Raw genomic sequence first — 15,433 nt, 5'->3', positions numbered from 1 at the left:
AATCAAAACTTTAACATTCACTTTCCCATCAACTAAGCTGTTTGTTTTGTTTGAAAATTAATTCTGTTGGTTTTGTTGGTGGACTGTTACACTTGATAAAATACAGAGTAAACAAGAATGTTATACTAAATAACATATTTTCTTAACATAATGTTCATAACATTTTTTAAATAGTTTAATAATAATATTTCAACTATAAATATTATAAGTGTTATGTTATTCACAACATTTGTAGTTGAAATATATTGTATGATTATTATGTTAACAGATAATGATATTTTATAATGAAATTTGGTACCTCTATGTTAAAACAAAATGGTATTTTACTTGGTACCTCTATGTTTATTGTTAAATTGATATCAAACAATAACAAGTGAAAAAGTAATATTTTAAAATAAAATTTCGAATATTTTTTTTTAACTAATAAAATAAGTGTATTGAATACATTTTTCAAAGTAATAAAAAGCAAAGTAATTTTTTAAAGTAATTTTAAAATGATTTAGATTTTTTTAACAAATAAAATAGCTAAGAACCATTGAAAAACGATTAGTGTAATAAAAGATGATACTAATAAGAAGCATCCTATTCATAACTCAGTCATAATATAAAAGGCTGCCATTATGAGTTTTGATTAAAAAAAAAAACAAATTATATATATATTTTTGTTGTAAATGTGACCTAATAATGTTAAACATTATTTGCACCAATTAAATATAAATTATACACAATATTTTATTATTTTTAAGGAATTTTTATTTATATAATAAATCAAGTTAATTAAATGGGATCTAGAGTTAAATGTTTTAGAATGCAATTATGGTTTCGTAGATTCAAGGCATTTACAGTCATTTTTTGAAAAAAAAATGCATATAAGTATGCTATGGTTAAAGATAATGATGAAATAACAAAAAAATAAAAAAAAGCGTAGTAACTATAAAGTATAAAATTACATGACAATAATTAAAACAAAAATGAAAGATTGACTTATTCCATTTCTAAACTTTCAATTAAGAAACACTGTGCCTCATACCTGCAATGCTTTACAACAGATGCCCTTTTTGTTTGTTTGAATGTTTTGATACAGAATATTTATTTTTTATATAAAAATTATAATAGTAATAATATAATTAGTTTTATATATATATATATATATATATATATATATATATATATATATATATATATATATATATATATGTATATATATATATGTATATATATATATATGTATATATATATATGTATATATACAGTGCTGGCAAAAAGTCTTGCAACAAGGCACAATTTTACACAAATCAATGTTTGCAATGTGTACACAAATGCAAAAAGTCTTGCAACATCATAATTACTTTTCATAATTACTTCCAAAAACAATAATACTTCCAAAAATATTATATTTTCACCAAAAACAAGTTCAATTATTTTTATTACATTGTATTATCATTTTAAACAGATTTACTATTATTATTTGGTAGGATATCCTTTGTTTTTTAACACAGCACTAATTCGTTTGGGCATGGATTTGGCAAGATTTTCACATAGTCCTGATGTAATTTCTGTACACCATACATGACGAATAGCTTTTTTTTAAACCATCTAATGAACTGCAGTTCTTAGCAGATACACGCTTCTTGATTAACATCCAAAGATTTTCAATTGGGTTGAGATCTGGAGAATTTCCAAGCCAATCAAGCAACTGTATGTTTTTTGATCCAAGCCACTGCTTCACAGACTTCGCAGTGTGGCATGGTACTGAACCATGTTGAAAAATTGTGCACTAATGAATAATCATGTAATTGATTAGAGATTCATCCAAAACGTTGAGGTACTTTTTTGCATTCTTAGTTTCTCCTTTGGGCAAAAAGTATAAATCTCTGAGGCCATGAGCAGAAAAACAACCCCACACCATTACAGAAGGTGAATGCTTCACAGTTTTGCACGTGTATTTAGGATTGCTAGGATTAGAACTAGTAGGTCGATGAACAAAAAGCTTAACATCAGAGAACTGCCGACATGGACTCATCACTGAGCATCACCTGTGTCCACTGCTCTTCTGTCCAATCTTGATGCTTCTTGCAGAACTCAATGCGCTTTTTTCTCATCTTTTCAGTTACTAATGGCTTCTTAAATGGCCTTCGTGCAGGTAAGTTTAATTTCGCAGAAAGTCTGGCGGATTGTGCGCTTTGAGACATTAGAAAGTGTTGGTATGCTGTTCTGTAGGTCACCAGAAGTTATTGAAGGATTCATCTTGACCATTGTTACCATCCTGAGGTCAGTACGCTGTGAAGGGACTCTAGGACGTCCAGACCTCTTTTTAGGAGACAGGGGGATAACCTGCTTTACAACACGCCAAATTGTAGTGCGTTCAACAATGTAAATTGTTGCAATGTCTGCATGAGACATACCACTTTTAGCATAACGCTGAATGCATGCTTTTTCTTCTTTACTAAGCTGCCGAATCTTAGCCATGATTTTCACTGAATTAACTGTTTAAGCTACAAAATTGTCTTTATAAATATATTTATACCTAAAGATAAAAATATAAGATAAAGATAAAAATATAAAATACACTGAGCCTACTGGCGTGGAAACATTGATTTGTGTAAAATTGTGCCTTGTTGCAAGACTTTTTGCCAGCACTCTATATATATATATATATATATATATATATATATATATATATATATATATATATATATATATATATATATATATATATATATATATATATATATATATTAGGGATATGACTTTTTTGCAACCTACCAGGCCTGTATCGTAATTCAATGAACTTTTATGTAAAAAGAACGAATAGATGTTTCATTTTGACATATTTTGAAAAAAGGTCACCCCAAAACCAAAAAATCGAATTTTCAATAGGTACACTTTTGTACAGTAAATGAATATTAAAGGCTGAAGATGTTGTAAGAGTCATACTCCTGTTGTTATTTTATTTATTTATGCAACATGTACTGTGATATAACAAAAAACATTATGTGATATATAATTATACAAGTATTACAAAATTAACAGTATCAAAGCGTCTAGTACAACAATATACATAACTGTCTGTGTCTATAGGCCTACTGTGTTTAGTACATGGGTCACATGATGCTCACGTCTCATAAAGAGTCTAGCGCTTATTACTTAGAATGAATCGAAGTTGCAGTTTGTCTTTCTTTCTGCAGGAAGCATACAGGTCTTGCATCACCTTGATTGCACGTTCAGCTATCTGATTACTTCGTGGTATGTCGATGACGGATGGCTCTTTCTTCCAGTGATTTTTGAATGACTGCAATGCCTTTTTGTAAGGCTTCAATACATCAGATAAATTCTTGAAGTCATTGTCATTGTACTTTTGACTACTAAACCAATGTTCTGCCCACTCATATGAAATGAACCTGCAAACCTTCTCCAAATTCTTTCTCGCTTCAGGCATAAGAATGAACGCCAGAATGGCGAGAATGGCTCTTGAGTTCAATTTGCTCATATTAGGAATGTTCTGAAAGTGAATCAGAGGGAAGTTTCTTTGTTCTTCATAGAACCTAAACACTCTTGTTAAATGGTACAAAAACTTCATATCGTCTCTCCACCCTGATTTATCAAGAATTTCTACAGTTCCATTCACAAACTTATCCTTCAGTTCATCATACTTATTCAACAGTTCAGACACAAATGGGTATTCAATGTTTGGAGATTTGGTATCACCCCCAAGTTCTTCGTCCATCACCAGACGGAGAATCCTGTCTAGTACGTGATGCTGACAACCGATAAATTGTGGTATTGTGACACCCTTTAATTTAAACATACGTTGCAACTTCACAACAACTCCATTTCTCTTCCCAGTATTGACGTTTGTTGTATCAGTAATGATCATCTTAATTGAATTCCACAAATTGTATTCATCAATAAGTTTGGCAATTTTTTCAGCAACAGTTTCAGCTTTGCCATCTTTTAAACGCAGTGCATCAAGTTTCACGTCAGTTCTTTCATTCTGAAGTACAACTACCTGATATTCCTTATCATCTATTCGTTTGCCGTCAAAGTGTAAGGACCACTGTTCCATTTTAAGTTGTTGTATCATTTCTTTTTTTAATTTACCTGCCTCTTTGAATATGGACTTGTAAATTGCTGATTGACTTGGAGTTGGAATATCAATACCTTGTTGTGATAATACATTGCATATTTTAGCAGCTTTCTTTGTGGAAACTCCACTTGATGTAACCATACTTACAGCAAATTTACTTTTGTAGTGCTTTCTAGTTTTTTTCTGAGTGTCCTCATCATCGTCTTTATCACCGTCGTCGTCTTCATCATCTTCACTCTTACTTTTGCAGTTTTCAGATTCAGTACCACTGTCTGTGGTAGACAGGACTTGTGATGTGGAAGGTATTGCTGTTCCAGACTGGACTTTCCTTCTCTTAGAAGGGTGAATGGTTTCTTTACTTGCCACTTGTCCTGTTGAGTACCCCACCTGTCCTTTACTTTCTTTTTGTAGGTGGTATAGACGTTTATCTTCCGAGGATAACCACTGGCCATTCACTTTCGTGATGCCAAATAATGCATTGAGAACATCATATTTTCCACGCTTGACACATTCATCATAGACCTTCAGCACCTTCATAAGCTTTGCTCTTATCACTTGATCAGACACACGTGGAAAATTCAGTTTATTGTCCCACAATTTTGTAATTTCCTTAGAAATTTGGTCTATTCGTTCTTTTCTTCCTTTAACATATGCTCCGAGAAACTGGTATCTTCCTACGATCTGCAATTGAAGTGGTATTCTGGATTTTTCATCGAGTGAATGTTCTTCTACAGCCACGCTTCCTCTTCTTCTCTGTGACTCTTGAAATCTCACCAAATTTTTAGTCCAAGTCTTCTTGTTCTTTGTTACTGTGGTATGACTTTTCTTGTGAGACATCATATAATATTGTTACGACTTTACGGATAGCTGAGCGTAAATATCCGTTTAATAAAGTCGTTTAATTAATAAAATACTTTAACTGTATAGTAATCCAATTATAGTTCGATAATCCAGTCAATGTTGATAACAGTTCGATAATCCAGTCCGTATCCTAACGATAATGCTACAACTACTTATACTTCGTACACTTACAGCGTCTTTAGTTCGCTACAGTAGTTCCTTATTAGCTCAGTTACACGCAGAGTACTTCATAGAACTATTCACATTATCAACACTGAGCTCTGACAGCAGCTCGCTTATATAATTATTTAGAGCTTCCAGAATGTTCTACTAAGTTCTATAATCTTCTACAGTCTGTTACAGTCGTCTATATCACCGTGGTAACACAATGACGTCATCACATAACAATTCCAAGTATTTGCCGGCACACGGCCGTTTCGTTGCCATGGTAACGTGTGGCGTTATATTTATAAATTCATAACAAAATAATGAAATAAATAGAATTAAGCTGAGAATTAAGCTTAAGATTAAAACATCGGTCAAAAATGAATGTATAAAAATGGTAAATCAAATTTTTATTTTGGGGGTGACCTTTTTTTGTTGCAGAAAGCTATTTGGGCCTTTTTTCATGATTTTAGGTAAAAGTTCATCGATTTATGATACAGGAAACATTTTATTTGAAAAAAAATCAAAAACTCATAGCCCTAATATATATATATATATATATATATATATATATACATATATATATATATATATATATATTATATATATATATATATTATATATATATATATGTATATATATATATATGTATATATATATGTATATATATATATGTATATATATATGTATATATATATATATATGTATATATATATATATATATGTATATATATATATATATATATATATATATATATATATATATATATATATATATATATATATATATATATATATATATATATATATATATATATATATATGTATCTGATAATTAAATATTATATAATATAAATCAATATGTATAATAAATAAAAAAATTATATAAGTATAAAGTAAAACAATAAGACAATAAATATATAATGTAAATATGTAAATATATAATGATAATAATAATAAATATATAATGATAATAATAATAATAGTAATAATTACAATAATAACAATAAAAATAATAAAAGCATTAGAAAGTTTAAATCAAAAAGAAAATTAATCATTCATGTTTATGAAATTGAAGATAATTGTCAATTCAATTAACTTTAATAAAAATTAGGTTGTATTATTTGTTATAATGTTGTGTTGAGATCTCTAATTATTTTTTTGATGAAGTATTATATATTTTATTTTTAGTGTATTTTGTTAGGATTAAAGTCATTGCACCTCTTAACCAGGTCAGATTATTTATTTTTAAATTGTTTATCTCCTATTGCATATGCTTGCCGACACATTTATGTCTGCATAAATATGTATACAAAATTATTATTTCAATAATCAGTTATTTAAAATCTATGTTAATCATAGTTTATTCTTACTTAAATGCCTTTTTTTAATTTTGAAATTTTGCCTCCAATTGATGTACTCTTATAACTTTTAAAACTTTAATCAGGAAAAAGAGTTTTTTTATGACTTTAATTTCTATTAGAAGTAAAACAAATTTCTTATCAATTCATGTCAAAAATAACTTCTATTTTTGATGACTTGATAAAAGAATTAATTGATAAAAACAATCTTCAAAAAAAAGAGAAAGTTTATAATTCTCTTGAAAATCTAATTATTTTTTACTGTCAAAAATTTTAAAGACCAAAATGTAAAAAATTTTTCAACAAATCTGTTTTTTTTTTTTTTTAATTATTCTTTTTAATCTTAATCAGTTCCGAAGTTATTCCGGAAGAATAAAATGAATTCCACCTATTTACATGAAATAAAGATGCACTTTGATTGGATAATTAATATTATTTCAGGGTGGGCACTGGTCATTGAAATTATGGAAATGTCATGAAATTTTATTTGGTCATGGAAAAAGTCATAGAATACCTAAACTTTCATTGAAAGTCATAGAAAATTCATGGAACTTTTTAAAATTATCTTTATTTTTTTCTACTTGTGATATTTTTAGGATGCAAAGAAAAGTACCAGTATGTCTAGTCTAAGTTCTTTTTTAAAAATATATTTTTGCAGTGTAAGTTATCAGAAAAGTAAAAGAAACGAGTTTTTTTTAGACATGATTTCAGAACTTTCTACCAATTAGTTTTTGGTTTGCATGTTTTATGACCAAGTTGCAAATGCTTAGTGCATGGCAAGTACTGAATATTTTACTCTAGTGATTTATCATAAAAGTTTATGAAGTGTCATGGAAAAGTCATGTAGTTTCATTTTCAAATTTGAGTGGCCGCCCTGTATATCCCCTGTCCTCTTGTTGTGGTAGTTAATTTCTTAAGTCATGTTGGTCTTATAATCAATTTAAAATAATTAAATCAATCAGTTATCAACAACTATGTCTCAAATTTTCAAGAGAAAATCTGTCACCAATTATTGCAAAGAGCAAATGGAAAAAGCCATTGCAAAAGTTAAGCTGGCGAAATGAGTTGCAAGTGTGCTGCAGAACTGTACGGTATACCTCAAAAGACACTAGCAAGAAGAATTTAGTATTTCAAAAGTATAACCGGGGCTAGTATGTTAACAGCTTTAAGCTATGTGACTCTAATCTATTATAATTTGTAAACTAAAAAGTTTTTTTAAATTTTCACGATGATATTAAAGCTCTATTTTTAGTTAGAAAAATTTTTTCCCCCCTATTTATTGTTAGATTGCTTTTATTTAACTAATTGTAAATGTGTAAATTTATAAAAATATTGTTAGAAAAAATTTATGTTGTAAATAATAAACCTGGCAAAATTATCCCAACTTATATTGGGGTAATTTCGTCACCTTGTTTTTTCTGTTCCTATTAATGAAAAAATTTATTTTTAATTTTTTAAAATTGTGAAGAAAAAGCATTAATAATAAAAAATTTTTTAATTTGATCCACCTGAAATAAAGCCTAATTTTAATTAAACTTTTTAATTAAGCATTTAAAGGGATCCCAAACTCCCAACACACGTTGTGTTCATATTAAAGATTATGTTGAAAAAAAAGGTTTGAACCAATTTTTTTGATTAAAAATAAATATTGAATGCGTACCAAGAAAAACTAATCTTGTTGTTTTAGTTGAAGCTCGCCTTCTCAAAATTTTACTCAAAAAATTGAATTCTTTAAATTATACGTCACAATCTACTGACTTTGGTAATTCCTTTGAAGCGCGTTTAATTTATAAAAGTTTTAGTATTAGACGTCACAGTAGACTTTTGACAACTGAAAAATGTAATTAAACAAAGCTGTGCTTTTCTACTTTTATTTAAAAAGTACATTGTAGTTTTTTTTTAACATACAGCAAAACAAATTTATTTTTATTATTTTTCCAAATATCGCAAGAAAAAAAAAAAAAAAAAAAAAATTGTAAAAAGTGAAAGTAATAAATTATTTTTATTTTATAGGAACAACTTATTTTTTACAGTTATCTTAATAGTATTTAGATTTATATATCTTAATTATATTTCTTTGGTTTTTAGATTAAAATTAATATTAAAGCGTTACTTACCAATCTTATTATTTTCATACAAGTATTTTACATTATACAGAACGTTATATATAAGGGCTCTCGTTTCTGTTCAAAAGAGCGCAGTATTATATATTCTGAATCTTACTTCATTTCAATGGAAACTATTTTCTAACTTCTGGTCATTTTTGCTCTAAAACGTTTTTGCTCTAAAACGTTTTTTGTTCTCCCATCAAAAAAAAAGTATTAACAATTAATTTCATTAACTGACAGTATTAATTATAGATATTTGATGAACTGTTAAATTTTTTTGTTATAAAAATTTTTCAATTACACTGATTTAATTTGAATTGTCAAAATGTCGTAACGCGCGTATTACTTTATATTTGGTATTTCCCAATTTATGTGTTGTATTTGGCATTTGTCTCTTAACAAGAAAAATTAAAAAATTAACAAAATTGACTAATACAAGTTTTCCAAATAACGCTACAATCCTATACAATTTTGCAACCTTTAAACGCTATCCAATAAACGCTACAATAACGCTACAATTTTGCAACCTTTAGTCATAATAGTTACAATTTTGTAAATAAAACAAAATATGAAATACATGTTTTTCAAAATAAATTTAATTAAATATATTCTCACATGGCAAATAAATAAAACTTTTCCAGACGTTCATTTGTCACAAGTCTACTGTGACGTCAAATACTAAAACTTTTATGAATTAAACGCGCTTCAACGGAATTACCAAAGTCTGTAGATTGCGACGTATAATTTAAAGACTCTGATTTTTTGAGTAAAATGGAGACAGGCAAGCTTTGACTAAAACAACAAGATTAATTTTCTCGGTATGCATTCAATATTTATTTTTAATCAAAAAAACTTATTTCAAACCTTTTTTTTCAACATAATCTTTAATATGAACACAACATGTGTTGGGAGTTTGGGATCCCTTTAAAATGCGGTAGTGGTGTAGTGGTAGAGCGCTCGCTTCATAAGCGAGAGGTTCCGAGTTCGATCCCCATCACGTCCCTGGTAGTACCGTGCTCAACTTGTTTCTCCGTGCAGCGGCCTTGTTCGTCAAGGTTCGTGTTTCGGAATTATAGAGTTGAGAGAGGGTTATAACCACAATTAAGTAGCCTCCTCATCTGTAGTGGCCTTCTGGGCCTTGGGGAGGTGAAATAACAAAAAAAAAAAAAAAAAATTAATAAATAAAAATTTTACTAACATATATTTAGATGAGCAAATGATAATAGATAATTATTGGCAACATTATACTCTAAGAATGTTTTTCTTATCATATCGGCTAAATTTTCGAATATTGTATGTAGTAGGTTGTGTGGGACCAAGGTGGTAGTGCTTTAAGGTTAATGTACCTAAATATTGGTTTCTAATTTCTAATTACATTTTTGGTTTTAATTTTATTTAAATTTAAAGAATTGGTTGTGAAATCAACCCAGTGGTCAAATCAGCCCAGTAGTGAAATCACCCCAGTGGTGAAATCACCCTAAATTTACTAAATGTATTTAATTATTAAATAATGAGCAGTACTTTTTTTTTAAACTTATTCACCCACACAAACTGAAGGAATGAACAAGAGTTACTTTTTTTTTAAACTTATCCACCCACGCAAACTGAAGGAATGAACAAGAGTTACTTTTATTTTAAACTTATTTACCCACACAAACTGAAGGAATGAACAAGAGTTACTTTTTTTTAAAACTTATCCACCCACGCAAACTGAAGAAATGAACAAGAGTTACTTTTTTTTTAAACTTATCCACTAATGCAAACTGAAGGAATGAACAAGAGTTACTTTTTTTTTAAACTTATTCACCCATGCAAACTAACAGGATAAAGTCTACTTGTTTTTTTAAAGTTAAAGTTGATATGGTTAGGATTTCAACTTTAAACTCCTAAACACAAACCTTTAAGAGGGAAAAAAATTTTTACAATGCTTTTAGTTGTATTAATACTTTTCAGTTTATTTCATGAAAAAAACATTTTTGGTGTTTAGGTACATGTTTCAAATTTTGGAAATTCAAACAGGTAATTGGGATAAAAAGTCAAAAGTGGCCTATTATATTGATCTAATATCTGAATGTTTGGTGTTAACAGTTGATTTATGTTACCATGTACACATGCTAGTGAGTAGATTTTGATGTCTCAAAATGTTTTTTGATAAGTTTTCAAAAGTGTATTTAAAAACTTTCAGTTTTAAGTTTTGCTATCATTTTTATTTAGTTTGTTCTAATATATTTTTAGATTTTTTTAATTTTTTTTTTACTATAAGGTTTGGTCGAATGTTTTTCTTTCAATGGCAAGCTTGGTGTTGTACTGGAATATAAGAAGTATTGTTTCTGAATTCAAAAAATGTTTAAAGGTGCATAGATTGTATCAAAAAGTTATTAAGAGTGTTTCCACCAGGTAAGTACAAACATAATTGAAAATACTTTTGTTTGCTAAGTTAAAATTCTATTTTAATTTCTACTTATTTAAAAAGGTTTCAACTTGCGACTCAAGATGAATTGAATGAAGTGGCTGATCACTGTGCAATATGTTGGGACAGCATGGAGACAGCAAGAAAGTTACCATGCGGACATTTTTTTCACCAGTATGTATCAGCTATCACACAATTAATTATATTTTATTGTAACAATTAAAACAACAGTTCAATGAAGTTAATATAAAGTTAACATAAAGTTAACATAAAGTTAACATAAAGTTAACATAGAGTTAACATAAAGTTAACATAAAGTTAACATAAAGTTAACATAAAGTTAACATAAAGTTAACATAAAGTTAACATAAAGTTAACTTCATTGAACTTTGCTTATTTTTAATGTTTTTTGCACTTCGTAAAATTTAGAATCAAAAATAGTTTTGCAATTTATTCTTATAATATGTATCAATTAAATAAAAAATGTGTCATGAGGTGTTTTTTTTATTACTTATTTAACTGTTATAAATGTTAGCAACAAAATATATAAGATTTAAAAATTTAAATACATTGGCAAATTAAAAAAAAAATTTAGTTCTTAAAATTCATCTAATCTCTAGTTTAATTATTTTTAAGTTAAGCTTTGTTTAATTATTTTAAAGAAAAAATGTTCAACTTTTTTATTTTTTAAGTTATTTTTTTAGTTAATGTGTAATATTTTGTATTAGTATATGTATAATATTTTTAACTATTTTCTAAGTTAAAATAATTTTTTTTTAGTTCTTGTTTATGTTCGTGGTTACAACAAGATGTATCATGCCCCACCTGCCGTAGGTCACTCACTAAGGATATGGGTTTACCTCCAAATCTCTTGACTGAAGAAGAACACACTGATGAACTTCCTGATGTTACAATGGATCGAAATGAGAGTGTTAATGGTTTCAGAAATTTTTTCTTTTTTCTTGATGGGAGACAAATTGCAAATTGGTTTCCAAGCTTTTCAATTGAAGTTTTTCATGGAAGATTAGAGCAAGATCAAAATGAAATGAATAGACAGGTATATAAATAAAACAACCTTTACCTTAGGCAAACAACCTAAAAACTAAGTAAAATCGCCAGCTTGGATTTGGACAGGCAGTATCTATGTATAAAAGACATTTATTACAACAAATGAAGATATATTTTTAGTTATTCTTTTTCTTCTTTATATTAAAGTGTCTGGATTGATTTAATATCATAAAAATTAGGCAGAATATATTAGTATTATGCGTGTCTAAATATTTTTTTTTTGTAGGTGGAACAACTTTTGCGGTTGTTTCCTCACATATCAAGAGAGGCTATAGTATCTGATTTGCAGCAAACTGGATCAGCTGATGTAACAGCTGATAATATTTTGGAAGGAAATTTGACACCAATGCTGGTAGACCCTTACTATTATATTAGTTGTATCATAATCAGCAAGTTTCAATCATCTGATTTTTTTTTTTTTAATTATTGAAATTTTGCTTCTCTGTTTCTATTTTATGAGTATGTTATCTCAGATTACAGTAATTTATATTTAGCAATCAATTCAGTCACCTTCATCAGAAGAAAATGGTAAAAAATTTTTTGTTTCGTTTTTATTAAATTATTAGTTTTTTTATTATAAAAAATTCAAAGCTTATAATAAAAAATTACATTTTATAATGTCTGGTTACTCTTAGAACTTATATGTATGTATGTATGTATGTATGTATGTATGTATGTATGTATGTATGTATGTATGTATGTATGTATGTATGTATGTATGTATGTATGTATGTATGTATGTATGTATGTATGTGTGTGTGTGTGTGTGTGTGTGTGTGTGTGTATATATATATATATATATATATATATATATACACACACACACACCATAGCGTATATAGATAACAAATTGTTACTAGTTTTTTTTCTATATCTCCTTCATGGCATACAATGTCAGAAAAAGAAACAACAAAACAAAGAATAATAAAAGATTGCTGCCCCATGCCAAACCCTCAGTCGGTGTAGCGGTTCTCCTTTGTGATAGCATGCTTTTAGATAGTCAATGTATGTACTGAAGCTCCTGGCAGCAGGCTAATTCAGTGTGACGTCAGATATATATATATATATATATATATATATATATATATATATATATATATATATATATATATATATATATATATATATATAAATTCCTATTATGGTTATACGAAAAGCCAAAAATAATTTTCTCTCAAGCCTAAATTCCAAACATTGACAAGCAAGATTGCTGCCTATGTAAAATTTGTTCAAGTTATATGGCAGTAGTGTAGTGATAGAGTGCTTGCTTTGTAACCAATTTAAATTACCACGCCACTGGCAATAGAGCGATTAACTTGTTTCCCAGTGCAGCATTTTTGTTTGTCAGGATTTGTGTTTCAGAATTATAGAGTTTTGAGAGGATTGTAACCACAAAAAGGGAAGGGAAAAAAATGTTTTTAGTTAAGCGTATTTAATTTTTTTTAAATAATGTTTTTGTAGAAATGTAAATATAAAATTATTAAATTAATTTTGCTGTATGAATTCATTTTTGAAATTTTTGTATAATATATAATAAAAATAAAATAAAAAGGGTAAAAAAGAAAGCTGCATAGTTTCTGTGATTTTTAACCATTTTAGACACAGATGCCCAAAGTAATGACCTGCCATTAGTTGCAGATAAAAAAGATATATTGTTAGAAGCTGAAAATTTAACAAGCGATGGAGATAATCAACTCGTTGATGAAGAAGAGTATCAGTTAAGAAGAAGGCTTCCGATGAGATCTTCAAGCTCCATAAGATCAGCAAGGTTTTTATTTATTATGTAAAGTAGTGCAGGGTATGACCCAGTGGGGACAAGATATTTTTTAGACATCTAAAAAACGTTATAATATGTTTTGAGAAGTCTTAAACATTTAATATAGATATATATGCAGATATTAAGTATTGCAAGGTAGAAATTTTTATAGATATATTTATTCATATTTAAAGTATTTCAGTATAGAAATAGCTATAAAATAAATTTCTACCTATAATAATTATTTTTGACAAGTAATTTAAAAATACAAGGATATTCTTTCAAATGTTTACATTTTTTTCAAATTATATTTAAACTTGTTACTTATTGCTCTCTGTTTGACAATTACTATTGATTGAATATTTCAACTCTAAGGTTAACTTGCTCCTCAGAGTTTATGTTGTAACAATATTAAAAGTGTAATTTTATTCAACTTTATTTGTTTTAAGAATATATTTGTTCAAGCACTTTCTTAATTTATGCTTACATAAATTAAGATGTGTAATGTGTAAAATGTGTAAATGATGATGTGTAAGATGTGTAAATTTATGCTTACATAAATTAAGAAAAAGTATTTCTAAACAACTTTTTTTATTCATTGTTGTAAAAAATATAAATACAATCATTATCTTTTATTTAGGAGATGCTTGGTAAAATCCAATTCAAATGAAAGCGCATCATCTTCTGAATTGTTGAAGGAAAAAGAGGAGCGACGAAATCTTCTGTTACAAGCAACAGAAAAGCGCATTCATCCAATCAATGAGTCATAACGAAGATGTTTTCTGATTATTTACAATCCACTGCTGATTTATTTAATGGTGTAGATATATTTTTATTATCAAAAAGCAACCAAAGTATGTTGATATTAAAAGAATAACATTTCAGATGCATAGCATGGAAAAGCAACCATATTTATAGGAATATAATTTATTATTAAATTTTTTGTTTGCTTAGTCGTAATCTTTGAATAAACATTAAACTTTGAAGTTCATATGAGTTTTAATCATTTCTAATTATTTTTATTTTAAAAAATCACAATTGTTTTATTTTTTATTTTGTTAACTTTAGTTAAAAAATTTCCTATATCTTATATTTTCTTATTTTATTTATTTGCATTATTATGTTTTTTCTCATATATGTTACATAAATATAGTATATATGACATAAATATGACAAAGAAGTCTTTTCTTAAATTAAATTTTGTGTTGTGAATTTTTATATCTTGTATTACTAATTATATTTTATAAAGTTTATATTCGAATTGCAACTATGCATTGTTTTTGTATTTTGTTTTTTATTCTCCTGTGTTGTTGAAAAATTACCAGAGTTAGTAAATATATTTATTAAGTTTTATAAATATATTTATGGTGTTATAATAAAATTTTAATCTAAAAGTTATAAATTTATTTTTCTGTATTTACAATCGTAGTAAAGTTATCAGTAAAAACTTTTACTGATTTCACTATCATTATAAAAGTTGTTAATTTTTTTGTTCTTTTTTATTTTAAACATTCATATCTGTGTATTTGCCTATTAATTAATCATTACTCTATGATTATATTGGCAATTGATTAATTTTTTGATTTATTTAATTATATTAGAAGCTAGTGTTTATTTACCATTTTCGCCAGAACCGCA

At 27.4% G+C, this 15,433-nt stretch overlaps 1 protein-coding gene across 2 annotated transcripts in view; it reads left to right on the top strand.

Annotated features, from left to right (window-relative positions):
* LOC136092371 (E3 ubiquitin-protein ligase AMFR-like) overlaps nucleotides 1–15,062 on the top strand; it is a 49,219-nt gene extending 34,157 nt beyond the window's left edge. For both annotated transcript variants that reach the window (XM_065820466.1, XM_065820467.1), the window contains 9 exons: nucleotides 6,284–6,324; nucleotides 10,549–10,678; nucleotides 10,825–10,958; nucleotides 11,035–11,145; nucleotides 11,752–12,028; nucleotides 12,266–12,391; nucleotides 12,534–12,567; nucleotides 13,639–13,807; nucleotides 14,436–15,062. In XM_065820466.1, the coding sequence (XP_065676538.1) occupies nucleotides 6,284–6,324; nucleotides 10,549–10,678; nucleotides 10,825–10,958; nucleotides 11,035–11,145; nucleotides 11,752–12,028; nucleotides 12,266–12,391; nucleotides 12,534–12,567; nucleotides 13,639–13,807; nucleotides 14,436–14,565 (1,152 nt within the window). In that variant the 3' untranslated portion in view covers nucleotides 14,566–15,062. The remainder of the gene's footprint in view (nucleotides 1–6,283; nucleotides 6,325–10,548; nucleotides 10,679–10,824; nucleotides 10,959–11,034; nucleotides 11,146–11,751; nucleotides 12,029–12,265; nucleotides 12,392–12,533; nucleotides 12,568–13,638; nucleotides 13,808–14,435) is intronic.
* Nucleotides 15,063–15,433: the final 371 nt, after the last annotated feature.

Source organism: Hydra vulgaris, chromosome 15, assembly GCF_038396675.1.
Source record: "Hydra vulgaris chromosome 15, alternate assembly HydraT2T_AEP".
Taxonomy (NCBI): Eukaryota; Metazoa; Cnidaria; class Hydrozoa; order Anthoathecata; family Hydridae; genus Hydra; species Hydra vulgaris.
This window is presented reverse-complemented; position numbering and strand designations above follow the sequence as displayed.